The sequence below is a fragment of the Uloborus diversus genome, chromosome 5, assembly GCF_026930045.1.
Source record: "Uloborus diversus isolate 005 chromosome 5, Udiv.v.3.1, whole genome shotgun sequence".
Taxonomy (NCBI): Eukaryota; Metazoa; Arthropoda; class Arachnida; order Araneae; family Uloboridae; genus Uloborus; species Uloborus diversus.
Window position 1 is genome coordinate 93,438,314 of NC_072735.1, and position 27,854 is coordinate 93,466,167.

The window sequence follows — 27,854 nt, forward strand, 5'->3', positions numbered from 1 at the left end:
GTGTAATGTTGTACTACATATCGTATAGTTGTACATTTGAACTTCAGATTTGATGAAGGTGATGGCATAAGGAATTTTCATTGGAAATTGTGATCACTTAAATTGGAAAATTAATCATGCAGGTGCCATGAGGATACAACGAAAATGAACCAACTGATAAGATGCTGGTGATGCGAGAATAATAATCTCAATTATATTATTCCGTAAAGATTTTTATTGTGGTCCAGTTCCATTGCCTTGATTATGCAAATTAAAGTTGCACAATAAAATTTATTTGGCTATTGCCTTTAATTTTAATAGTATGAAGAGAAGTCCTGAGGAGTTAAGGGAGTTGAGAAATTCATGTGCATGATGCACAGCATTGTTGGCAAAAACTATTATTTTCTCACACATCCACGTGTAATTTTTTTGACAAATAGTCTTGGTTTCAGAATAAACATTCAAGATCTAATCATTTGGGGAGAATTTCGCAACTCATCTATTTTAATAAGATATCCGTACCATGTGTTTTCTGGTTACTTTCTTGCAGTAAAAGACTCTAGTAGTGCTTAAAACCATCTCTTAAACAGGCTCTTATAGTTTTTCTTAAGATACAGAGATTTTAAAGGGCTCTTATATAAGAGGATACGACTTTAACCTGGCTTGAAGTATATCTGAACACTTTTCTCTAGGGCACCACATGAAGAGTTTGATGAAAGGCCCCGTGAAACACAAATGTGACACCTTTCATGATTTAGTCTGAACCTTTTTGACCTTTTAGGGTTCTATCTAGACCTTCTTTAGCCAAAAGGTGGCTCATCGAACATTTGTCCTACATTATAGCCCAGTACATTTAGGATTTTTTGCACCACAAATTTATAATTAAGAAATATTTTCAGAATTAGTTCCTCATAGCATGCAGAATAAATCCTAAAAAGTCCCTTAAGTTCCCATGTGAGCTTCCATCCAAAATGGCAGATCAAAGATGGCCGCCTAATACTTTTTGTTTTCCTTATAACTCGGTCAAAAATAAAGATTTTTCAGTTATAAAAAACCTGTATGCTCTAAAAGTAATACTGTTTCAATACATGACCTAAAATAACCAATAATAAAGTTCAAACTATTGTTTTAATACCAAAAGCTAAAATTTCTATTTTCTACATAATAAGCAGCAAAACAAATAAGTTTCCAAAATAAAGAATTTTTTATGGTATCCTTTTTGAAATATTAACTTCAAAATGATGATAAATTCCATTTATTGAATAACCAAGTAGCTTTTATTCCATTTCTGAACGGAATCTTGCTTTTTCTAGCTTTGAAATAAGAATGATAAGGGGGAAAAAGTGAACTTTAAAGAATTTTCAAAAAGAATTGCAGAATATCATTCACTTAGTACTTTAAAAACTGGCATGTAATATCTTATAGAAAAACCTGTAAAATATATAAAGAAAAAATAGTAATGTCAGTAAAAATCTAGAAAAAAAAGCATTATTATACAACATGGTCATCAACCACATCTTCGAAACTGCACAAGCACTGAATTTTTACACGTTTCACCTGAAACAATGCATGCAAAACTTGGAACATTAAAGATCTGTCTTTTAATTAGCATCTGAGATCACAATCTCACATAATTACTGTTCTTTTGTAGTCACAAAACATTAAGTAAAGAAGAAGAAGGAGACGAAGGAAAGAACGGGAAGTGACGAAAGCAATGTGCACAGTCCACCTTCTTTCATAACACATACCCATTCAATTGTATTCATGTTTTTCTTCAGCCACTGTTGTACTTGAGGATGAACACTAAATTAATGCTGTGAAGCTGCTGCACTTATGGGTGGAAGAGTTGCCAGGTTTTAAATTTCAGAGAACAAGTTTTGGTTACTTAATTATTACTGCCGTTGTATCATCAGGCGTCGAGATAATTAAGTTTTCTCCAACGAAAAAGATGTTTCAGGAACACTTCTGCAGTCTGAGTGACCTTTTCTGGATCAAGCTGGAACTATTCAACTGTGAGATCATAGAAAGCAACTTGTGGTTTTCCTGTAGCAACTTGAAAGCTCCAAATTTCCCCTTTCTGAATATTGCTGACATGGAGTCACATTCTGTGCCTGCGTGGAGAAAAAGAAGAGAATCTTTCAAGGCAACCAAGGCTTCTTGTATTTTCAATATATTGCAATATTTTCCTATGTATTAAATTGGTTTGGGGGTAAAAAATACAGTGATGTTCCAGACATACCTCTTTCACATAGAATCGAGAGCAGACCTGAATCAGTACCTATTATTACAATTGATCTGTTCTGACATGTTTTTATTGCAATTGGGAACAAATTAATACGTTGGTTTCCCTATCCACTTGTACAACAGTCATTCCTCCTAATCGAAAGTATTCCATCATAATTTGAATTAATCTTGATTTGTTCTCAGAATTCCATAAAAAGTTCTAGTCTATACAGTCACTCCCACTACATTTTCTTCAAAAAGCAGTAGTCTCAGGCATTTGCGACATCACCCTTCTTTGTTTCTTCCCAATGTTAGTTGGTAATGCATCAGTGTATCTGTTAAAAACCGCTGCTTCACATAAAAAAAAAGATTTTTTTGAAGACACATGAAATATTTGAGGCATGAGTCTTTTTATTATATGTCTGACTCCTCCCATGCCAGTGCTAGCATAAAAAATGTTTCATCTTTAATGGATGAATAGATTGGTGGTGGATTTACACAAGGCTCTACTGATTCAATGGCACTTGCCACGATTGTTTTTTTATCTTTTCTCAGAGAAACTCAACAAAAAAGCGAGGGTAGTTGAGGCACTAATTCATATTTCAGATGATCTAGTAAATTATTGTTTGATTTGGAAACAGCAGCATCGTGGTGAAAAACTGAAAGACTGAACAGAAGGCTTATTCCTTAGTAATAACCCCTTTTTTTTTTCTTCTGAAGTTTAACTTCCCCCAAAAGAACTTCCTAAAATTGAAGGCAGTAATTTTTCACCGACATTTTTTCCATTGTCATATAATTATATGGAAACTTTTTTTTTTTTTAAATCATTTTTGAGTAACTATTTGCTACCTAAAATACACAAAAATACTATTTTGAGATAACAATGATCTTTTTGTTAAAAAATAAGTTTTGAACGATTTTTGATGAATTTCTAAGGGTACTGTGAGTGTTTTTTTTTTTTTTTAATTTAATTCTCTCGCTTATTATTACAAAAGGAATTTGGAGCCACATTAAGATTTACGGTAGCTTCAAAGAGCTAAACAGATCAGCATTGAATTTTCACACCGAAAGTTTTGCATTTCAGACAAAAAACACACTTTGCAGATCATATATGTTTATAGCTTTTTAAGGGGAAATATAAATAAAACACAAGCACTAATTCAAACATACATAGCATTTTTAAAGACCAAAAAATAACAAAAATTGGCTAATATTTGAGGGAAAATATTTTTTAAAAAGTACCCTAAAATATTTACAAAATTATTTATTTTAGTAGCTTATGTGTTCAGCTGCATGTTACATAGAACACAGAAATTTCAGTTTTTGGTGTCAAAACAAATGTTAGAAGTTTTTTATTGGTTATTTTAGGTTATGTATCAAAACAATATTACTTCTAGAGCCTACATGTTTTTTCAGAACTGAAAAATGTTCATTTTTCACTGAGTTATAAGGAAAACCAAAAGTATTAGGCAACCATCTTTTTGATCCGCCATTTTGGATGGCGGATGGCCATCCCCCGCTCACATAGGAACTTAGGGACTTTTCAAGATTTGTTCTACACATGTTCAGAAACTAATCCTGAAAAATTCAGCTAATTATAAATTTGTGGTGCATCGACTCGATTTTCGACCTAAATTTACTGGACTATTATGAGACATCCTCTTGGAGAAGTTCTCCCAACTACCCGTTTTTTCTTGTGGAACTTGCGGAGGCTTTCTGGAGGAGATATTCAAAGTAGTTTAAATGTGGAACGGTAAGTTTTTCCACCATTAAGTAAAGTTCCGGCAGTTCCATAAGAAAAACATTGCAAAAGCCTGGTGATAGATTTTTGACTGCTGTTGCAATTATTTTTCCAGTTCCACCTGGTATGCCAACAAAAAGCTATTTGCGTTCCTAGTTTTCATGTACCAATCTTGTTTTTATAGAATTGTTTTCGATTTTTCTCTGCGACAAACAAAGGCCTCCCATTGAGTTTCTGCTTCATTGACAAATTTTGTCTTTATTGAAATTGGACTTTCGGTTATACATTGTGAAAACAATTCAAAAACGTTCCTGGCAAATAATGTTCAGTTGATATGCCTAATTTCTGCAAGGAACGTATCTTGCAAGAAACAAAATTTTTTTCTGCTAAAACTCAGTAACCTCCCTGAATTTTTCCTTTTTGTCAATTTCTTTCCTATTGAATGCTCTTTGTTCGTCATTGTTTTAACTCTGTCAATATCACAATGCCAGCTGTAACCAGTGGTGCGGACTCCATGGGGCCTAAGAAGGCCCAAGCCCCGTCAAAAATACTTTTGAGGGGGCAGAGCCCCCCCCCCCCCAAAAAAAAAAATTTTTTTTAGTTACATTATGCTTTTTAAACTCATAAATTTATCTTTTATTTTCCTTATTTAAAGATAGTTTACCTTGTAAAATACATTCAGTAATGAGTTAAAACAAATAATTATTACGGTTGCGTAAGCAGGTTAGCTGAAAACGAGTGGTGTGAAAAATGACAGTGTTACAGTGCTGCGAATACTGAAAAAAATTGTCTCAGTGTCTGTTGTCTCTTTTTTCATGAATGGATCTTTATCCTTTTAGCATCGCTGAGAGTGGAAGTTCCCTTTTCATTTTAAATGCGAAAGTTAATGAAATATAATAACACCTAAGAGCGCTGTTTCATCTAAAGTTTGTAAAGATAAAAAGAGAAAGTTTCTGAGAATTAAAGAAAAGCTAAAGCTTCTTGAAAAGCTGAAGCTCAACTAAAAAATGCGTTGAAGGTTGCACGAGAATTAGGTATGAGTGAATCTTCCATACATACAATTACAAGTCAAGAAAAAGGAAATCCGTAAAAATTCCCTGAGTAGTGTTTTAGTAAAATGCAAAAATTTATGAAAATGGAAACTGCTCATGTATTGTGTACAATTATCATTAATGGATCGACTGTACAGTACATTTATTTTTTTTAAATATTACGAGTTTGTTCATTCACTGGGTAGTGTTCAGCTACTGGTCGGTCTAAAGGTGTGTGTAGTAGTTCCTACTTCAAAACATACTTTTTGTCGTTCCAATTATATTATTTTCATGCTCCAAGTTTCTACAAAACAAACTTTTTGGTGAGCAAAACTGCTCCTAGTTCACTATTTTCTTGAGCCAAGCTGCTCCAAAGTTAATATTTTCCTGTGCCTGAGATTGCTCCAAAAGTGGGTTTCAGCTGGTACATCCCTGCATATTGTGCATAGCCCATAAACTTTTTTTTTTTGTTTATTTATTTATTATTTTATTGACTATTAACTTTTATTTTGAAATATTGCTCCTGTTTAAGAAATTCTTGTAAACATTTCACAGCAAATATTCAGCTTTTAAAGCAATACTTAAAAGTTTTATTCCATCAATTCAGCAACAAGATATGATGACAGCCGAAACTGCTGGAGAAGATTCTATAGAAGATGGAAATGATGAATTTCTTCCTGCATCTGAAGAAGATTCTAAAGATGGTAGGTCAATATGTTATACTTAATACTGTTACGAATTCTGTAAATAGCAATTATCTTTATGATTAATTTGTTGTAATCTAGGTAAATTTGGCATTTATTAACTTAACTGTAAACAGTTTCTTGTAATGCATATACAGCCCCCCTCACATTTGAATGAAGTATATGATCCCCATTTATGAATGGTAAGATTTGTGAATGAATAAAAAGAAAATATGAGAAATATATATATTGGTAGAAGGTTGCTGGATGTTTGCAATTGTTACCTGCTCTATTGTAAATATTTGTATATAAATTCATTGTGTTTTTATCAAGATTGAAATCGTCATTTCCAAGGAAGTTTGAAGTTGCATCGGATCCTTAAATCGGCATTGAGTATTGCATTAAGTGTTGGTTTATGCAACATTTTACTCAGTATGCCAAATTTTAGTGAAGCAGATCAAGGCTGTAGTCAGGATTTTGTTTTGGGGGAGGGCGGAGGTCATAATGAAGAAATTTTATCGATAAAAAGACATAATAAAGCCACCTTTTGCTTGGATTTTTGAAGCATGTTGCACATTGATAGACGTACTAGGGGGTACCCAAAAGAAACCGGACTAATGGTGCAATGCCAATCCTAGATGTAGTAGAGTGTTCTGCAGCTAGATGGCTCAAGTAGAGACCTTTACAAACCAGCTATGCAAGTGGCGTCATTATAGTTGATGATAGTGATGTTCCGGATATCCGAGGGAAAATAAAGATCTGTATCCGTTACTTTTTTTACGGATCTTAAACGGATCTTTTCTATTCTAAAAATTCTTAAATATTTGAATAAAAGACTATTAAATTCCATTTCGATTAGGTTTTATTCCCTATTTAAATTATAAGATATCATTTCCGAGGCCAATTTGAACCCCCCCCCCCCCCCCCCCCCCCCCCCCCCCCCCCGTCGCAAAAAGGAAGGTATAATAAGTTTTAAAAATGTACATGTGCGTCTATTTGTGGCATCGTAGTTCCTAAACACATAAACCGATTTTGATAGTTCTTTTTTTCGTTCAAAAGCTGACTTGAAGAACTTTAATTACCAGAGTGCCGTAGATATTAATTAAAAGCCGACTTAATGTTTTTCACAATTATGGTTGTAAAAACTTACCCATACGTTAAAAATATTAGAGCTAATTGAAAGAACGAAGTTTTCTGCGTTTTATATTTATTTGGAACTGTCAAGTTATATACAGCAGGAGCTATTATCTTGTTAAGTAAGTTCTAAATGCAATTCTAAGCCATTATACGCGTGATTGGTAGCGATTTCATAATCAGAAAACAAGACGAAAAAGCTCAATGATTTAAAATTTCTATCTGCTGTCAGTTCATATTTGTTAACAATGTGTGTTCTGACCCACGAAATTCATCTTCATATGAGGTCGGCTCTCAGGTACATGTTTTTTTTTTTCTTTTTTTAAATTTAATATTGGTTTTTGTTGTGTATTTGGTGTTTGTGTTATTCTTCATTTTGGTTTTTCTCCGCATCCTTCAAAAACAGTAATACTAAATTCTCTATTTACTGATGGTAAAGGTGTTCCCGGCTCTGTTATTTCGTCGGTCCGGGTATGTTGGTAGGAATGGGTCAGCGCTGCATGTATACTAAAATAAAGTGTGAAAAAAATATTTCTAGCATGTCCAGAAGCAGCTTTACACTCTTGCTCCTGTATCCTACATCTAACGAGCAAGCTAAAAATAATTTTTCATTCTATCTAGGCATTAATGCAAAGCTGACTCATTCCTTCCAACTCTCCCTCAATTTTAACGGAGATTTCTTTAAAGAGCAAATCATAGTCTTGCTTATATTTTCGCCGTAGATGACATGTTTTGAAGAAACAGTGCCAGTACCCTGATGGGATACCTTCCTTAGCAAATTTTACACTTGGGTAGCTGATTTGGGGAAAAAAAGTTTGAGGTCCATATCCGTATCTGCGGATCTTGACATTAATGATCCGGATCAGTATCCGCGGATCTACTTTTTTTAAAGATCCGGCACATCACTAGTTGATAACGTCTGATCGTAGTGTTAGTTTTCTCAGGTGCTATTGCTTTCCGCCTGCGAATTCATTATGGCAGATTTAAAAGAACAAACTGTAAGCTTGAAATTTTGCTTCCTGCTTGAAAAGTCGGCAACGGAATTGCTTTCCAAATGCTTCAATAAGCTTTCAAGAACGATGCTAGAAGCTGTACACAGCTTCTAGCATCGAGGGTAGCATAGAACTGTTTTCTAGTGGTTTGGATGCTTTAAACGTGGTAACTTGAGTGTTAAAGATCATGCTCATTCTGTGTGCCCTTTAACGTCTGAAAATGCTGAAAACATTGAAAACATCTGCCAAAATTAACCAAAGTCCTCGTTTTACGAAACTTTAGCAGAAAAAAGAGTTGAAGCTCGCGCGAGAGATCGGAAGAATGGTTCCTTCCCCATGATAACACTCCCGTACACTCAGTCTTCACTATTAACCGCTATACGGCCTCACAGGGGTGGCCAGTTGTTCCTCGACCCCCGTATTCGCCAAACCTCGCCCCCTGTGATCTTTTTCTGTTCCCAAGGATGAAAAAAATTCTGAAAGTGAAGCGTTTTGATGAAGTAGAGGCTGTAAAAACTGCTTCGCAATGGGCACTGGACATGGTCAAAGTTAAAGAGTTCCAGGGGAGCTTCTAACAGTGGAAAAAAAGAATAAACGAGTGTATTGCATCTAAGGGTGAACACTTTAAAGGAGACTAAAGAAAGTTTGTGAATAAACTAATATATAAATACTTTAGAACAAAAATCCGGTTACTTTTGGGTCCCCCCTCATATAGCAATGAGGAGGGGGCGGGGGAGGAGCTGAGCAGAAAAATTAAAAATAGTTAGGAAGAAACAAAGGGAAGGAAAAAGTGGTATTCTTAGTTATTTTTTAGAATTTTTACTTTTGAATAGTAATTTTACTGATTTACCAAGAGTTAAAGTTCCTTTATCAAAATGTAAGCAAGTGTACAAAACAAATCACACAGTATCACACTGTTTGTAATAATCAGTAATTTTGTGATTTTAATGAAAAATTGAACTTAACGTTATTTGTCCTTAATGATATTTGTCTACATGTTCACTTTATTCTATGCCTCAAAGGCTTAAATAAGTGCCTTTTCTTGAGTATTCTTTTAAATATTATTATTGATGTTTTCTGCTTTTAAGGTTTATTTTATTGATTATTTTATTTCTTTTCTAGAAAGAGTGAAAAAAGATGTACTTACAAGGTCTATGATTGAGACTCTATCAAGCAAAATTCAAACCAACTGGCGTGCCCTTTCTATTCAACTTGGTTTTCAAGATGATGAAATCGAGTATTTTGAGGAATCATTTCCCAAAAGTAAACTTCAAGTTCAAGAAATGCTTACTGTTTGGATGGAAAGAGATGGTAGCCTCAGTGTTCTTACTAAAGCACTCCAATCAGCAGGGCTATCAAACGTTATACCTCTTCTTTCACAACAAGATTGAAAATTGTCTTTTTAAAGATGTAAGAGGGCTCTGATGCTGACTTTTAACATGTATTATGTCCAATAAATTGTAAATATTTGTTTCCATTTTACTTTGTCCCAATGTTATTTATTCAACTATCACAATATGTTTATTTTTAAAATTTTGTCATAAATATAATTGATTTAAAGTGTTTTGGTTTTAAACCTATGTTATTTTCATAGGTCTTTTACTTTTAAAAATTGCTATTCAAGCAAAAACAGAACTTGATCAATTGGCAGAATCATGGTTGAAATTTAAATAGATTAAATTATTATTACATTTAAGCAGCATCATGGTATAAATATTTACATATTGATATTTACAAAATATATATACACATTAAGTACATACTTGATTTTTTTGCTTTAATATCAAGTATTGCACAAAAATCTTTAATCTTCTTCTACTTCTTCCTCGTCACTAAAGTAATCACTCTTTTTATATTTTCTTTTCTTCAGAGCAGCGCCAGATTTTGAATTTTGCGCAACTGCAGAATGTATGGAAGTCTCTCCGTCCTTAGAAAATAGACCTATCTCACCATAGTTCATTTGTTGTCTTTCTTTTTCAATCTTTTCTTGCTGAAATTATTAGTAAAATTTATTGAGTTTCATGAAAGCACTAAGCATTTTTTCATTCAAAAAACTTGTATATGACCAATTTTCTTGACCAATTAAAAATCACTGCTAAAACTATGTGAATCACATTGGATAACACAATGGAACATCAGACATTTGAACACCAAAGATCTAAAATTCCGGATAATGTGAACAGCTAGTAAAGTGAATGCCTAGATTTAAAGAAAGGAAAAATCAATAACTACGAAACTATGACTCAAAGGCTAAGTTAGTTGTTTAATGATAGCTACTTTTAGCAAGCATTTGAGTACAATATATTATACAGCTCTGTGCCTTATTACCTAGAGTGATACTACTTCGGCTTAATCATGCAACATTGCACCAGCAATGAATGAACATTACATTCTGCTGCTATAACCTACTAAGCACTCACTCAGACTTCATCAGCAGTAAAATTATACTACAGTCTGACCCCGATTTAACGAATTCATCGGGACTTAAACTTTTTTGCGTTAAATCTGTGTTATTCATAATATCGGGGTGCGAAAAAAATATAGAAAAAAAATGCATTTCCCTTATCTAAAAGCCGTAATATGCAACTGCACAAACACATCCATATTTAGAAAGTGCACACTTTTTATTCAGCATTCCGTGACTTATTACACACTAGTCAATTTAAAATTTCAAGGTACTGAATAATTGATGTTTGACAATTTCCTTGACACTTGACTTGAAATAGTTCTCTTTCAACTTAATGGAGAAGAGAAAATATTGTGTCATTTACAGCTTGCTGCATGAGAGATATTTTTAAAGTTTCCAAGCCATGTAAAGCATCAGAAAAAGTAAGTTTTAATAGGAGTTAATTATTGCTGTCTGCATCAGAATTGCTATTCATTGGCTGCCCCCTTGCCCATCAAAAATGGCTGATTCCAAGGAAAGTTTTTTTCTGCTTCGGACAAAATCGATATAGCATTTGGAAACAATCAACAATAAATGGTCACAAAATAATTCCATTCTAAGTTTTTAAAACAGTAGTTTCAAAAAATAATGAAAAGAAAATTAGCTCTCAAAAGTTTATGAAATGAAAAGATAATGACAACAAAACCAAACTAATAAATATAAACAATTTTGAAACATTTTATAAGTTTGTAAAAAAGTAGTCAAAAAACTTTGTACTAAGAAATGGATCGAATAAGACGTGTATAACAGTACAAATAAAAACATTTAACCCTTTGAAGGGCGGGTCATTAAATTTTTAGAAATCTTATGAAAAAAATGCTATGAGTGGATTTACTTGATCATCTATACATAGATTTGACAGTAAAAAAAAATTCTTATTTTTTTTTCAGAGGGCGGTGTCAAGAAAAATGAGTTTATGCATGCAAAATGAGTTTGAATCTTTTATAACCATATGATTGAATTCCTCAAGAAAAATAAAGGAAACTGGTTGACTGTTTTAGAGCTAATTTAAAATTTTGAAAAATTTCCCATTTTTTAGTCTAAAACTCAGGATGATTTGAAAAAAAAGAAAAAAAAACTGAGCCAATGGAAAAAGATATTTTTGTTGTACTGCCATCATTTATTCATTAAATATCATTTGTTCATTGTCATTGTTCATTAAACATAAAAGAAAAGGACTCAAGTGATTTTAATTTTAAAAAATCAGGAAAAAAGAGAGAAAGAATGATTAAAGAAAGTTTGAAGAAATGGTCAATTGAACAAGAAACACAAGACACAATTAGTTAATAAACCAGTGTGGATGGAACCGGAAATGTTGCGTCATCAGAAAAACAAGTGCTTAGGAAAAACCTCATGGACAAAAAAGTTTTTTAAAAGAAAGATTTCCAAGTATTAGGAAAGGAGGTGTGCTCAACAAATCATAAACCACTAAAGTACAACTTTTCCAGATGTAGTAAGATTTTTGGGAATCTGAATGGAAATTAAATAATAAAGTAATTACAATGCTCACACACATGTTACTTCTTCATATCCCATTCAATATAAAACACAATGCATTATTAACTGCACAAAAAAAAAATACAAAATCTATTTAATTTTTAATCACAAAACAAATTAAACATTGGTAATTTAATCCCAAGTTGCTCTTTAAAAAATAGCATGAATTTAAGGAAGTGCTTTTATTGCATTATTATGTTATACTTAATTATTTGCATGGATCTTACAGATTACCCGATATACATATACTGATTTATAAATTGAAAAATAAAAAAAGAAAATGATCTGAAGCAATAGCATATGCATAGGCACAGGATTTTGAAAATATGAATAAATAAATACCTGCTCCTTGATAACAGCACTAAGACTTTCAAGTGCTGGATCTTCCCCTGGATCTTCATCTGATACATTTTCCTCACTGGACCTTGCATGATTGAAAAAAAAATTACCTGTCTATCTTTTTCGTTACAGTAAATGCTTGAGTGAATGAGTGCTACTTTTGAAGCTATAAATAAACATATAAAACCTTGCAAGCAAACACTTAATAGCTCAGTCACAACATGTTCAGTATTGACTTGCAATTCTTCCCAAGGTCTGGCAATAGGGCAGTACTTTGTAGCTGCATCTCCTATCCTTTTTACTTCCTTTTACAAAAAAAAAAATAAGTATTGTATTCGCAAAAACATTTTTGCTCAGAAATCGGCCTTAATTTCCATTTTGCTTGACCCCGAATGAATGTTGAGTTTTTTTTAAACCCAACCACACGTGGATATATGCCTAGGAATGTACAGACAGAAATATCCATTTTGACGATCCCCAAGTTAATTACCACGCATTTTCTCGTGACGTCCTTATGTATGCACGTATGTATCTCACATAACTCAAAAATGGTATGTCCTAGAAAGGTGAAATTCGGTACATAGACTCCTAGTGAGATCTAGTTGTGCACCTTCCCTTTTGGTTGCATTCGGATACTCCTAAAGGGGTCTTTTACACCTTTTTGGGAGGAAATTGTTGTTAATTTCAATGCTAACTCAAGTGGTGTTATAATTTGTCAAACACTTGACGATATATCGCCAAGCTTTTGGCCGCCAAGTTTTGTCGACAACTTAGCAAAAAATTTGGCTTTTTTTTTTTTTTTAATTTTTAAGTCTGGTTTTAATTTGGCCAATGTTGGTGATATTTAAAGAGTTAACCACAGAATCACATTAAAATTGCCAACAATGGGAAAATAAATCTGTGTAAAACATTTTTTTGCTTAAATTTGCAAGAAACTAGGGATGAAAATATTTAGTGTTTCCTTGCTTACTCCAAGGCGCTATTATCATTAAATTGGCGTAAAAGGAAGTCATGTGATGCACACATCAGCTCGTTTTTCCCAAATGAAAAGCTAGTTTGTGGTTTAGGGAAAAAAAGAAACCAAGAAACCATCTCTGCAAACACAAATTAAGATCCTTTTTATTCATTCAAGCAAGTTTGTTCTCAATCTTAATTTTGTTACTACTTTCATGAAACTTGAATACTTCATTATAATTTTAGCTGCAACAATATTTTATTGAAACAAAATGCCTAATAAGCGGGTTGAGAACAGTGTTGAAAATTAGTAGGTGCTAGGCATGTTTTGCAGTCAACTATTTAGTTTTGGCACTCAGATTTCTAACATGGTGCAAGTGGCGGAATTTCAGCATTTCGTTTAGGAGGAAGCGTTTCTTAAACATGAATTTCCTCAGTACGGTATAAAATAAATATTGGTTAACAGGAAGGAATAATAAAATAGTTTTAATGTTAAGAATAATTAGGTTTGTTAAGAACAATTAAAATTTTTGCGACCAAAGCTTTAAATTCATTTTGTAACAAGTTATCTCCTAATTATCTCGGTATAAGTTTTTATTTTTTAGTAAAGTCTTAGTCTGCTATTCTCGGGGTCAGGAAGAACAGAAAATTTTGTAGCTATAGTTAATCAATATCCAGTATTTTGCTTTATTTTCAGTACAACTAAAGATGAAGGTCTTGCTTGCCATATTGCGCTTTGAAGGTTCTCTCAAAATCTCTAACCTCCTGAGGCACAAAAGCCATCTTTAAAATGACTGACCAGATTGAAACAGACAAAAAACAATGGAAGCAAGAAAGTTATGTCAAAAAACACACTTCCTTCAGATTTCTCTCTTTAAAATAATCAAGAAAGCTTTTTAAATTGGGCTAGTATTTATTTTACGTCATTGAAAAGTATAGTCGTAATTCGCAAAACAATTCCTCTTCCCTCATGCTATAAATTTTTCAAGTGCAGTGACGCAACGAAGAAAGGGGGTAAAAACAAACTCCAGAGCCATTGCTTTTAACATTAATGCAGATTCTAATGCAGTAGTTTATGCATATGAAAGGGCTATTTTGATCAAAAAATCCCCTTCAGAAGGTATTTTTCATCAAAAAAAAAACCCTCCAAAAGGTATTTTTGATCAAAAGAACCACTCCAGAAGGTATGTTTCACTAAAAAACCCCATCCAGAAGGAATTTTTGATCAAAAAAATACCCTCCAGAAGGAATTTCTGGCTATGCTAGTGCATAAGTGTAATATTTTCTTTTTCGTTTTCTATAACCAACCTACATAATATTGAACTGAAGACCAATGATAAATATATCTTATCAAATCCTGTCTCAATTTCTTGAGAATCTGAATTGATTATTTTATTCAAATTATTAATTTAATATTTTAACTACAACTTCATGTGGGTTTTGTCACCTCTTCTACATTGGCATACAGTAAACACTGTTATAGAAAGTTCTGTCACAAAGTTCCACACTTGGTTCAAATATGCATTAGTGCGAAAATTACTAAGAGTTTCAATTGTCAGTCCAATAATTGAGATTGGAATTTTTATGATAGAGTGTAGCAGTGTTCAAAAAACGCTCTTCAGGAAATAAAATAAACAAAAATTCAAACAAAATCATACATATTAAAATAACATTAGATTTTCAATCATTGAGAAGGTTGCTTTCCAGTCATTCTTCCAGGGAGCTTTTATAGGTTTAACTCTTGAATACTATTTGTGTCACTCAGAGATTGTCAAATAAAGAGCCTCAAGATATATTTGTTGATATGAAAATATCTTTTGATGTGGGAAGTGTTTCAAAAATAGCATATTTTTACAAAAAGTTTCTATGAAAGCATATAATATATCAAGTTGCTAAAATGTGTTTCTAGTACAGGGAATCAATGAACACTTACTAGCTAAAGATTAAGTTATAATATGAGCATTAAATTTATGTATAATAACATGGAATTTACGTGTAAAAATTGCGCAGTTTCAACACTGTACAGGCATCTCATACACGATGCACCATAACATAGATTACACAATGTTGAAATATTTAACCCATATGAAGAGATTACTTCTTTAGTTAAGGAAAACCATTATTCTCCGAATGCAGTTTTTTCTGTTCTGAAAATGCAGGCAAATGATTTTCTAAGTTATCTAAATTGAATTTACCCATTTTTATTATTCTCAGTGAAGAATTTGGGGGTGCAATCGCCCTCTCTTGGCCCCCCTATTTGCTGCCCGTGATGGGTGCCAAATTTAATGCCTAAGATATCGGATAATGTCAAAATGTTAATTCAAGCCTCTTTTCTTTCAAATTTTGTAAGTGAAAGTTTTAGATTCACTTCTACTGAATTTCTCTTCAGTAAATTCATTATCCAATTCAGTAACTCCATTTCTTTACTACCGAATATAGTACATAGTAATTTTGATATAACTATGCATAACATTTTACTGCTATGTTGATTTCCTAATGTTTTGAATAAGATATTCAAGTTCTTTTATAGTTCATATTAAATACAACAAAAAAGGAAGTAAAACTACAAATTACCACCCTGTAAATGGAGTTAAATCAGATTTAAAGCAATACTGAACAACTCAATTACAGAATGCAGAGACTGCAGTTATGCCCTTATTTTTGACCATGGTACCTTTAGGACAATGTTTTTAATTTAAGGATTTTTACTTATATCATGTATATATATTATTAATATCAGACCTGCGGAGTTGGAGGGAAAATGGCCGAGTTTTAGAGCATTCCACTCCGACTCCTTTACCCCAAAATCAGTTCGACTCTGACTTCGCAAGCACTGGCAAAGTTTCGTTTTTTGAGGGAAAATGACCGACTACAACTCTTGGAATTTTTAACCTTCGACTCGCTATTCCACCGCCTTTTCCCCAACATCAGTCCAACTCAGACTCTGAAACCGTGGTTAATATCAAGCAAACTAATGTTCATATGAAAACCGGACTTAGCTTTAAACAGACAGCCACTTAGATGCACATAAAGTCTAGATAAAAGGGGAGTTAGTGCATTAATGTATTTTTGAAAAATGTATTTTGTATTTTTGTGAGTTTTTCTTATGCAGTTTTATGTATCATTCTCTTGAATTCAAAATACAATTTTTACTGTGTACAGTAGTTGTTTTATGTACTTGGCTCAATTTATAGGTTATTTTGTTTAATTCATACTTTCCTTAATTCCGACAACCGAGATCCCATATTCCTCCAGTTTAATGAGGTTCTACTGTATAAAGGAAAACTTTGAAACATGAAAATGGAAAAAAGATTCAAGTTTTGAAATTAACATGTTCTAATTTTTCAATATTTTGTTGCCGATCACATTAATACACATAACAGTGTGACAGTAAAAGTACAATGCAAAAAAAAAACTTCATGCAGTCATTGGTTTGAGCAATACCTGAGCCTTTAACAGGTACCTTTCTCAAAATGTTTAAATGAATACATACTCATCATCTCTCTGAAACCTTTTCTTCTTTTTCTTTTTTTCTGGTTCTCTGTCGCCAAGCAAATTATTTGGACAAACATAGCTCAGGTGACCTATTTCCTAGGAATGTACAGAAAAGAAAAGGATTATTTTTTAAAAAACAAAATCATTAATTTAAAAATCATGCCAATCAATATGAGGAAGAAAATACTGTTGAAATTTTATTTTCTTCTTAAATAAAAAAAATACATTAATTTGGAATCAATACATATTTATGAAGAGAAACTTTTAGATAACAGGAACCACTTTTTGATTAATATGCATTGCTGCTCAGCAAAATCAAAAATAAACTTTGTATAATTTATTCTTAATTTCTTACGTTATACTACAAGCAGAAAAAATATAGATTTTTATATTACTTTAAAATAACAAAGAAATATGCTTAAAAAATAGAAAAATTGCAATATAAAAGTAATAAAATGTAACTTACACCACATTCATAGCATTGCGTTTTATCTGTGTAATATTTTCGACGTATGAACTCAGTTGTCCTCCCATTATCTTTGGCAATACTACACTTTAGAGTTCTTCCAAATAATTCTTTTCGGTTCAAAGCCCTAACACATTTGAAGGCAGATTCCTTTTCTAAAAATAAAACAAAAGCAACTCCTCGACTTTGGTGGGTTTCTTTATCTTTCACTATTGTTACTCTATGGGAAACAATGAAAAGTATTGTTTAAAAGACACAAAAGAGGAAGATATTTATTAGTACTATAAACTCTTTGCTACAGTTAATTAAATCAACAAGGGAAAAAGATTTGAAATGTTTTCAGTAAATTTAAATGCTTACAATTAGCATTACTTAACAGTAAAAGTTTTTTTTATCATATGTTAAGAAGGACTATCTCATAAAACTTAAAAACATCTAAAAATGGACAGCTTTTGCTCTATCAGAACTGCATTTATATACTAGAGATGCTTGCTAAAACATCAAGTTATGGGGGGAAAAAACACACAAAGAGTTCGATTTAACATGTTCAAGGTTTAACAAAACTCACTTTAGAATTGTTGTAAAACAGGTTAAGGCAAAAGTTTCCAATGGTAATGAACTAAGTTGAAAAACCTATTTAATTTAACAAACAACTAGTTTTATTGGATGTTTAGATACAATAACAAATAAAGCAAACACTAGTGATTTAATGAAAGGAACTAAAAGTTAAACTGAAAAGAAGAAAATGTGGTTGGGCAGAAAAGAACAGGGATGTTATTAATGCTGTGAATGCAAAATTCAAACATTTAAGTTATACAATGAAATCCCGTAACAACAAACTCCAAGGGACTGATAAAAAATTTTGTTGTAACGAAATATTCGTTGTAACGGAATCGTCTTAGAACATTCTGTATTTTTCATAAAACTTTAAAATTTGCAAACCTATACCATACCAATCTACAACATTTACCATTACTAAGGGACTGAAATATCATTAAACTCAGTTATTCAGTAGAAACAAAGAGGGAAAATATTGAACACTGATCTTTATTCATTGGTGGGTCTTCACAAAAAGTGTTACCCTTCTTATGAGAGATAATATCCCAGGGGACATTATAAAAGATTCCAATTTGTTAACACTACTTCTACTGACTTCACAAAAAGTTAAAATCTTGCAGAACCCTTGTGCATTTGCAGAAAGCATTATGTTTGGTGTTCAGAAATCAACGAAGGATGACTAGATACTGGTTTTTGTTATCTCATATCAGCTAACGTTTCAGCATGAGCTGATTTGCACCTTGAATGGCTCTGTTTTAAAAGTAAAAATGGAGTTCTCACGTTATGACGTGTGAAAGTCATTTTTTAATTTCTAAAAACAGTATTAAGTAAAAAATATTCAAACTGATGTTGAGAAAAACATTTCATTGTAATGAATTTTTGAAGAAATTCATTTTGTTAACATGAGATTTTTTATACATTACCGTAATGGGTTTTAAAACGGGACCGAATGTTTTGTTTGTTGTAATGGATATTATGTAGTAATGGGATTTCACTGCAGTTTGCTTTTCATTGCATATTTTTTGCTAATTGATGCTGTAGATACTGAATTGAAAAATTTTTGTTATAGTTTGTATTTTATTACATATTTATAGGGCAGCTTTGTTGTAACCGTACTGGAGGATTAAAAACAGCTGCACTGACTTTTTTTTTTTGCTGTACCAAATTCAGTAGACAAATATTTTTGGCTACAACAGTTTTTAAGGTTCACCTGGTAAAAAATTAGTTTATTATGTCATAACTTGTCTTTTTTTTACTGCTTTAATGGTGTAGACACTCGGAAAAGCTAAACCCATATAGGCCACATTTTGCATATTGATAGCTTAAAAACTATTTGAAACTCAATGTACAAACACTTTCAACAGCATCACATGAAAAACTTCATGTAACAAGAAGTACAAATTTTGTAGTAGCCTCCCAAAAATATGTTCTAGTTCATATTAAATAAAATTCAAAGTAAAAATTCCAAACCTTGATTTTCACTTTTTTTTAAGAAACAAAGTAAATTACTGAACTAATGACTATCTTTTGTACACATTAGCTATAAAAGTTTTTATGTATTACATGAATTTTTTGTTGAGAAGATATATTTTCTTTGCCTCAGTGTATTTGTGTGGCTAAATCCGTATTAAAAATATAGATTTCACATACATACAGAAATCTACAGATAAGAATTTCTTGAAACAAAACAATCTTGACTCTTGCTAAAGTAAATAATGATTGATACATTAAACAATACTTTTTGGGCTAAAAATAAATAGAAATAAACATTTATGAAACATAAAAATGGTAAAATTTGCAATAGTTTACCTTTTTTATTTATTTTTAAATTATTTGCTAATTTTATTTAATTCTACTTAAATACAGAAATTTCTTTTTTAAAGCTCTCCATACTTGTGTAAAATAGTTTGAAGCTTAGGAACAGGTAGACAAATTTTAGTATTTGAATCAATACAAAATGTGCCAAAATCTTACTTAACAACTCTTCCATATTTCTGAAGAATTTTGTGCAAGTCATTATTGGTCAAAGAAAAAGGAAGATTACTTATGTAAACTGTACTTTTGCTGGGACACAAACCACCACTCATTGCTACTGCAAGTATCCACCAAAACCTAAAAACAATATGAAACTGTATTAAAGCAAAAGTCAATACATTGACAGTTAAGAAAAAAAGTGCAATACATTTGATGACATACATGTATAAAAATCCATTTAAAAATAAATAAATGAACATGTCAATTTAGTCATTTCTATTTGTCAGAGCAGGGGGTCCGCCAAACTGGGCTCTGCATGAAAAAAAAAAAAAAACTTGCCTATGTTCTTTAGGGCGGGCCTACTTGAAAAACTCCTCTATCTATATAACTTGAAATGGAAATGAATGAGATTCATTAGTGCTTGCTTAAGATTTTTACATTTATAAAATTGCTACTCTTTGCCTGTTGAGAAATACTTCTTAAAAATTCAAACTCAAAAAAAAAAATAAAATAAAAAATAGTGCTGAACATTCTGGAAAAGTTTCATGAAAAAGACATTTTAAAAGTTTTGCATCCAGAATAGATAGCAGCAAAAAGCAATATTTTCAAATTGACTGTAATCAAAACAATGCTTAAAGTTGTACAGTGAGACTTAGATAAGTTAAGTTTTGACTTTATCAATGGTTCCCACTGGTTTGGGTAATAGGGGAGGGTAATTATCGCTGAGTAGTTGTTTGGTTGTCTTCATAGTAGTTTTGCAAAAAATTTTCCAACTCAAATCCACACCTATAACACTTTTCTTATCATTGAATTCCCTAAAACCAGTTAAACATTGTCAAGGTCTTAGCTCGCAACAAACCAGAGCTGCACTATTTGTAACAAGTATAACAATAGGATCATTTAATACACTCTTGTCTACTGCACATTAATAATATTTTATTTATTTATTTTTTACGGGTACTAATTTATCCGTACCAGAAAACATAAATCGTTTTTTTTGTGACAGTCTGTGGGATACTAGTTCCACACTAAGGCTTGCTTCACTTCCATTTAAACAATTTTTTACCCTTCGAGCAGATAAAGTTTTTGATAAAAAAATGTGCGAATAGAGCAAGTTCGGCATTAGAGTTTGAGCGATTCTGAAAGTTTCCTAGAATTATTAGTTATAATCGGTGTTAATATGAAAATCTTACATAAAGCAGACATTGTAACAGAATCTCTTCCCAAATTAAACATAACTTAAATCAATTTCTGCATTGAAAAAATTTTCAAGAAATTTACCTAATTTGATAAAAAATTGATATATGTAAAGTTCCTGAAATGTAAAATAGATATTCATACTAACAGATTGAGGTACATAATCAAGTGAATTAAGGACGCGCAAAAAAAGTTGCAGAAATATTCAATGACTATAGATTATGATTAAGTTTTCTAGTCGCATTTTGTGCATGTATATGATTTTGGGATCCACATTTTATTACTACTTGAAGCAAATATGAAAAGCTTTAAAGTAACATTTTCAACAAATACAAAATAACTCTAAGTAAAATATAATCGTTCTTTATACTTACAGGAAGATTTTTTAACTCGATGCTTGTTTGATTTGATTTGATCTCGAGTCCTGGGACTCCAAAAATTTATGGAGGGCTGCGAATACTTTTCGCCTTGCCTCACTTCCTTGAATAAAAGTCACTATTGAAGAGTTCTTCCAACTTTGTCTATCTTGTTCCTATAAAAGTAGAATATCACGATAAGATACTTTCTCAACCAAAAATAGAAGACTATTTGGTAAAAGTTATTGATTATAGCAGAAAAGCATGCATCAAGAGTAAGAAACCCCAAAGCAAAAGAAAGAAAAAAAAAAAAAGCAAACGGGGAAAGCATGCAACACCGAAACAGTCTCAACCAAAGAAAGAAAACAAAGCCTGAGCGACCCCAGGAGTAAACAAAATATCTTGCTCAAGAAAATTGATACGAAGAGGATTTTTGTATTTCTGAATAAGCTCTATTAAACGTTTTCTATTTGATTTTGTTTTTGTACAATGATGTAGTATATGATCAATTGTTTCAGGAGAGTCACACAAATCACAGTTTGGGGAGTTCGTATTTTTCATTTTGAAAAGTTTGCTTTTTGTAATATAACAGTCACAGATTAGTCTATTCAGGAAAATTTCAATCCTTCTATTTTGGACTTTGTAACTTCCTTTGTTTGAGGGAATTTTTCTAAATTTAAATTTTTCAAAGTATTTGGATTTTTCCCAATTTTTCATTTGCTTCTCATGTTTCATTTTCAACAGATAATTATTACAGTCTTTCCATGTAGTGATATTTAAGCTTGGAATGTTTGAGCCACTTGCTGCTTCCTTTGCAAGAGCATCAGCATCCTCATTTAATTCAATATTTGAATGACTGGGGGACCATACTAAATAAATATAATTTTTGCTGGATAACTTCTCCAAATAATATCTGGTAATTTTCACAAGTGGGTCTTGATTTTTGTTTTCACTTCTGATGGCGTTGATTGCACTAAGACTATCAGTGAGAATAATTGTTGGCATATCAGCTTTTATAAGATATTTAGCAGCATAATATAGAGCCGAAAGCTCCGCTGTAAAAATGGAACAGAAGTTAGGGATTCTGATTTTTCTCTTAATAGATTTGTCTTGGTTTAACAGTCCAAAGCCTACATATGTTTCATTTTTGGAGCCATCAGTAGCCCATATTTCTTTGTCTTTATTTTCTGTAAGAAACTTTAGGAAGTCTTGCTTAATTTCTTCTTTTATTTGTGTCTGTTGAAATTTTCTTTCATCTGTAATGATTTTCAGTTTTCTGCATTGCCATGGTGGGTATTCTTCATAATTTGCATCCTTCCATATTTTTGTATTATAATTTGTCATAAAGTTGTTACAAAAATCTACTATGTTTTCATCCAGTTCCATTGAATTAATCAAGTTAATATTTTCTGAAGAATTATCTTGATACATTTTCTTTAAGACCCACTTAGTGGCTTTCCAATTTAGTCTTCTTTCATATGTGTCAATATTTGTAAAATGTCTTATAACTTCATTTGGGGCAAAATTGTTTAATTTCAGAGCATTCCTTATGACTTTGTTTGTGATGACATCCATTTTATTCTTATTATATTTTGTATCTTTGATTCTACTCAGGTTGCCATAGTCAATTTGTGGGAGTATAACTTGCTTGATTATTTTGAGTAAGTTATCATTACAGAAACCTGTCCTACTTCCCAAAAATTTAATGACATTTGCAGTCTTGTTGATTTTCCTTTCAATAACTTGTGTGTGTTTGTTCCAGGACAAATTATAGTCAATGTATACTCCAAGAAGTTTGTTCTGAGAATTCCATGGAATGTCCCTTCCGTTTATCTTTATATTTTCAGTGAATTTGTTTCTAGTCGCTGTCATATTTTGTATGCTACTCTTTTCAGCCGAAAATATCATTTTGTTGTCGTCCGACCATTCTTCTATTTTTTCTATAAAATTCTTGATAGCCCTAATGGCTGCATCTCTACTTTTGTCGAATATAATACATGAAATGTCATCTGCGTATACAAATAGTTTGTTTCTTTCATCATTACCTACCAGATCTGACATGAAACAATTGAAAAGGAATGGTGATAATATGGAACCTTGAGGCAGTCCATACTCAATACTTCTTTCTTTAGACATCTTGTTTCTCCATCTAATCACTATTTTTCTATTAGTCAACCATTCTTTTATCCATTTAATATATTTATGATCCATTTTTAAATTGTTTAATTTTCTTAACAGTATATCTGATTTTATGTTATCATAAGCACCCTTCAAATCTAATGAGATGAGGAAGATAAAGTTTTTTTCTTTTCTTAGCCTTTTTAGTGTATTAATAATTTGTACTATGCAGTTTTCTGCACTTTTCCCTTTTCTGAAGCCATGTAAAAATTCTGGGAAAATCTGGTTCTTCTCCTCCCACCATGCGAGTCTTTTAAGTATCAATTTTTCCATAAGTTTACACAAACATTGTGTTAGTGCAACTGGTCGATAACTCTCCAAATTCTGTGGGTTTTTTCCTGGTTTGCAAATTGGAATAATCATTGAAATCTTCCAGTTACTTGGCATATTACCCGTATGTATGCTATAATTAAAAAGTCTTAAGCATAGCTCCTTGGTTTTTTCTGGTAACATTCTTATAATGCTGTTTGTTATTCCATCTGATCCTGCTGCCGTATTCTTTAAACTATTGATCTCGGCCAAAAGTTCTTTCATCGTAAAAGATTGATGACTTCCTATATTATTAATTTCCAGTATGTGTTTCTCTTTATCTGTTTTGTCTTTCTTGCTAAAGTATTCCACAAACATTTCTGCCTGTTCGTTATCTTCAAAATACTTAATTCCCTCCTTGATAAGTACTTGGTTGGGACTTGCTGATTTGTTTATGATATTTTTTAATTTATTTACCGATCTATATATGTCTTTAGGTTGTTTAATGTTATAATTTATGTTTTCCCAATATTTTCTTTTTGCTTCTATTATACTTTTCCTAAAAAGAGCAAGTTTTCTTTTGTAATCTATCCAATCAGTTATCATTTGAGTTCTGTAGGCTTTGTTTTTTGCTTGGTTCTTCTGTTTTTTCTTTTTTGAGCATTCTAAGTTCCACCAGTTGTTGTTTGATTTGTTGTTTCTATATTTCACTATTTTTGTTACGTTATCTATATTTGATGTAATAATTTCTGTCACTTGATTAAATGTATTGCAATTAAGAATCTTGAAATTTATATTAGGAATGATTTTATCCATATTATCTTTGAATTTGTCCCAATTTACATACCTTTTAATTTTAGTGTGTGTTTTTGTTTCAGCAATCCTGATTATAGTGGGGTAGTGATCACTTTCGCCGTTTTCATCGCTTCTATGCCAATCCATTTCTGTAATTAGCTCAGAACTGACTATTGTTAGGTCTAATATTCCCTCATCTTTTTGTTTGTTGATATGGGTTGGAATATTTTTATTGATTATGCAGATATTTTTTTCTTGGATCCAGTCATAGAATTTAATTGAGCTATTGTATGTTTTTTTGTCTCCTGTTATTTTATTTCTAGCGTTAAAATCACCAGTAAAAATTTGATTATTTCCCTTTTGGATCTTTTTTAAAACGTTTAAGTCATCTTCAGTGAATTTACCTGGTGGTCTGTAACAGTTAATAATTTGATAATACTTGCTATTGTAAAAAATAGTCACACTATTAATTTCAAAATTGGAATTGGTAATGTCTATTACTTCTTCAGTGACAGGAATGTCTGTTTTGACATATATACAAAGTCCACCCCCTTTGCAGGGAGGTGGTCTTTCATAAATAAAATTATGATAGCCACTTATAGTGGGGATTTTATTCTTTGTGCACCAGGTCTCCTGGAGACAAATAACGAAAGGAGATAACCATGAAATTAAATTTTTTAAGTAAATAAGATTCTTAGCCAAGCTGCGGCAATTCCATGACAAAAGAAAACAGTCCCTGAACATGAAAAAAAAGAAAAAGAACAACCCCCTAAAGAGAGTTGTATTCCTCTTGGTCACTTTCCATCGGGTCTCCATCAATTGGTAGACCTCCCAACAGTTCAGCTTCAGGTAGAAGATTCTCTGCACTTGGGATTAAATTGATTTTTGGATTTTCCTTCCTCATCTCTCTATATTGCTTAATCAGCTGAACTTCTACTGTATTAAAATTACTATTTTCAGCTTTGTCGTTGTAGGTGTTATTGTACCTCAATATTTGTAATTCAATTTTAATTTTGTCTATTTCCTGCTTCAGCATTTTTATTTCTTCATCTTTCTCTCCTAATTCTTTTTTTAACTGCTTAATGATTAAGTCTTTGTTTTCATTTTCAACTTTATTTTCACTAGCTACTTTTGCATATGTTTTATTTTTTTCTTGTTCTTTCCTGTTTTTATTGTTTGTATAATTCTTTAGAACAGGACAACTTTTATCCTCTGCACTGTGACTACCATTGCATCTAAAGCAAGCTGTTATTTTTCCACAATTTTCGTGTGTCATTCCACAATCGGAGCATCTAACTTCTCCCTTGCAATATTTTGCTGGGTGACCTATTTTTTTGCATTTTTTGCAAATCAAAGGTTTTTCTATGTATTTATTAGCTCGGAAGTTAATGCATCCTATTTTAAATTCTGTTCTATTTGTGATTCCCAACTCTTTTATCAAAACAATCGGGATTGGTACCTCAGTCTCTTTTTTCTTAAATCTTATCACCTGCGTTACGTAAACTCCCCTTTCCTCAAGTTTGTTTGCAATGAATTTTACGGTCAAATCTTCATCTACATTTCTTAGTATATACTTTGTGCTTATGGCATCTTCTAATAGTCTTGTTCCAACTTCAATATCCAGAAAAGCTTTAGTTTCACTCACCTTTTTCATGGTGTCTTCGTTTTTAGTACTCACAATTATGTTGCCGTTCCTGGTAAAATATACTTCATCTTCTTTTGAGATTAAGTTTTCTATTTCTTTGTGGAACTTCATCCCTTTGTTCTTTGGTATCTCCTTGTTAACACCGAAAATAACTATTTTAATTTTATCGGCTCCATTTGTCATGGCAGCCCTAATTTTTTCTTTCCTAGACATACTAGCTTCATATATAAATTCATTTCGCTTGGTAATTTTCTCTTTACCATTAACAACCACCTCCTTATTAGGGCTAGCCTTCCTTTTTGGCCCCATATTAACAAGTTCCTCTTATAAAAATAAAAACAAAAACCATGCACGAGCAACATGCATAGCTGGAGAAACGCAATTGGAAATAAAAGAAAAACCCCTTTAACAAAACCTAACTCACAAACTCGAGAAAAAATCACAACCTCCACGAAAAATTTTGGTTATTTGTTTAACTCGATGCTTGGTTTGTTTACTTATTTACACAGAAGATTACAGTTACAGCAATTTTCCCTTCATGCTCCTTCACAGGCTGTGTTTGCATAGAGCAACCGGTCGACCGCGGTTAAACCAGAGCCATGTGTTTAGTGTGGCGACCAAAAGGATGAAAGGAATTTGTTGTAAAAAATCCTTTTTGTATCTAATTAAATTTAAGTTTGAAATTCATTTTTTCTTTTAGTCACGGTTTAAGAGAATCTCTCTTCCTCCGTCTTTGCGGGGACTCTTAATCTTTGGGGGAGGGGGTCATTGCTCTTAGAGAGATGGGCATATCCGTCTGAACAATATGAAATTTTCTATAAAAGAGGAGGTCCCTCATCCACCACCCAAAAAAGTTAGGATTTAAGATAATAATACTAAATTGTTTGCTTATATTGCATACTAAAGAATACAAATGCTTTGACTCTGAAATAATAATCACGCACATTTTAATAGTTTGAAAACTCCATATGCCCCTTAATTGGATATAAAGCTACACCCTACCCCCCTATACTGTGCTAATGCGGAATTACAAGCAAACACCGAAAATATCAGCATCCAGAGATTGCTGATGCGCCTTAGTTTCGGGCTAATCAGTCTGGAATATCCATGACTAGTCTGCCAAATAAGTTGAGTATATATCTCGTATATCTTCATATTGGTTGCTAAAAATATTTTAGTGCACAGTGCACTCGCGAAAGGCCAGCAAACATGGTACTGCTCGGAAAAATGAAAATAAAAACAAGGATGGTACAAATATTATACCGCATCTGTCGCTAGAAGACCGCATTTAAAACGAAATGGGAAGATTGAGCGCCGAAGATTGGGCGCAGACTATTGGGCGCCGCATATTGGGCGCCGGGAACATTGGGCGCCGAGCACTTTGGGCGCCGGAAACTTTGGGCGCCGAGCATTTTGGGCGCCGGGACCTTTGGGCGCCGAACGTTTAGGGCGCCGGGAACTTTGGGTGCCGAGCGTTTTGAGCGCCGGGAACTTTGGGCGCCGGCAAGCGAATTTTGAAACCCTCTCAATTACAGTGCATTGACGAAATTCGGAAGCTGCCAAAATGGTTGGCGAGAATTTCGCAGTGCTGCTCTTTGCGGAGCGCAATGCTGCTTATGCTCTGCTCAAGCGCCATTGCTTGCAACCTGTCCGTTTGAAAACAAAGTTCATTGTAATAGTCGCGATTGTCATAAAGTTCTGTATTTTTAAAACTCTGAACGATATTCTTGGTTTAATTAAATAATTATTTGAACACAATATGTATCAAGTTTTTAAATGTTGCAAGTCGTGTATGGATATTACGCTAGTTAAATTTTGTATTGAGACTTATAAATTTTGTTTACAAATGCTCCTTGTGCAGTCGTGAAAGCTTGGCTTCATCTTCATACGTTATGGCTTTCATATTTTAACTCGTATTAAAA

General features: G+C 32.4%; 2 protein-coding genes across 2 annotated transcripts in view; one reads left to right on the forward strand and one right to left on the reverse strand.

The window, feature by feature from the left end:
• The window catches only part of LOC129222027 (THO complex subunit 1-like), a 34,542-nt gene extending 25,289 nt beyond the window's left edge, over positions 1-9,253 (forward strand). The window contains exons 19-20 of the mRNA XM_054856443.1: positions 5,582-5,678; positions 8,906-9,253. Of these exons, the coding sequence (XP_054712418.1) occupies positions 5,582-5,678; positions 8,906-9,174 (366 nt within the window). The 3' untranslated portion in view covers positions 9,175-9,253. The remainder of the gene's footprint in view (positions 1-5,581; positions 5,679-8,905) is intronic.
• Positions 9,254-9,360: 107 nt separating this feature from the next.
• LOC129222028 (zinc finger CCHC-type and RNA-binding motif-containing protein 1-like) lies at positions 9,361-21,098 on the reverse strand (the record flags this gene model as incomplete). Its single annotated transcript, XM_054856444.1, is given in 6 exon segments — positions 9,361-9,773; positions 12,069-12,150; positions 16,513-16,610; positions 16,981-17,200; positions 19,513-19,650; positions 21,084-21,098. Coding segments are annotated over 5 exon segments (699 nt in total). The 3' UTR covers positions 9,361-9,587.
• Positions 21,099-27,854: the final 6,756 nt, after the last annotated feature.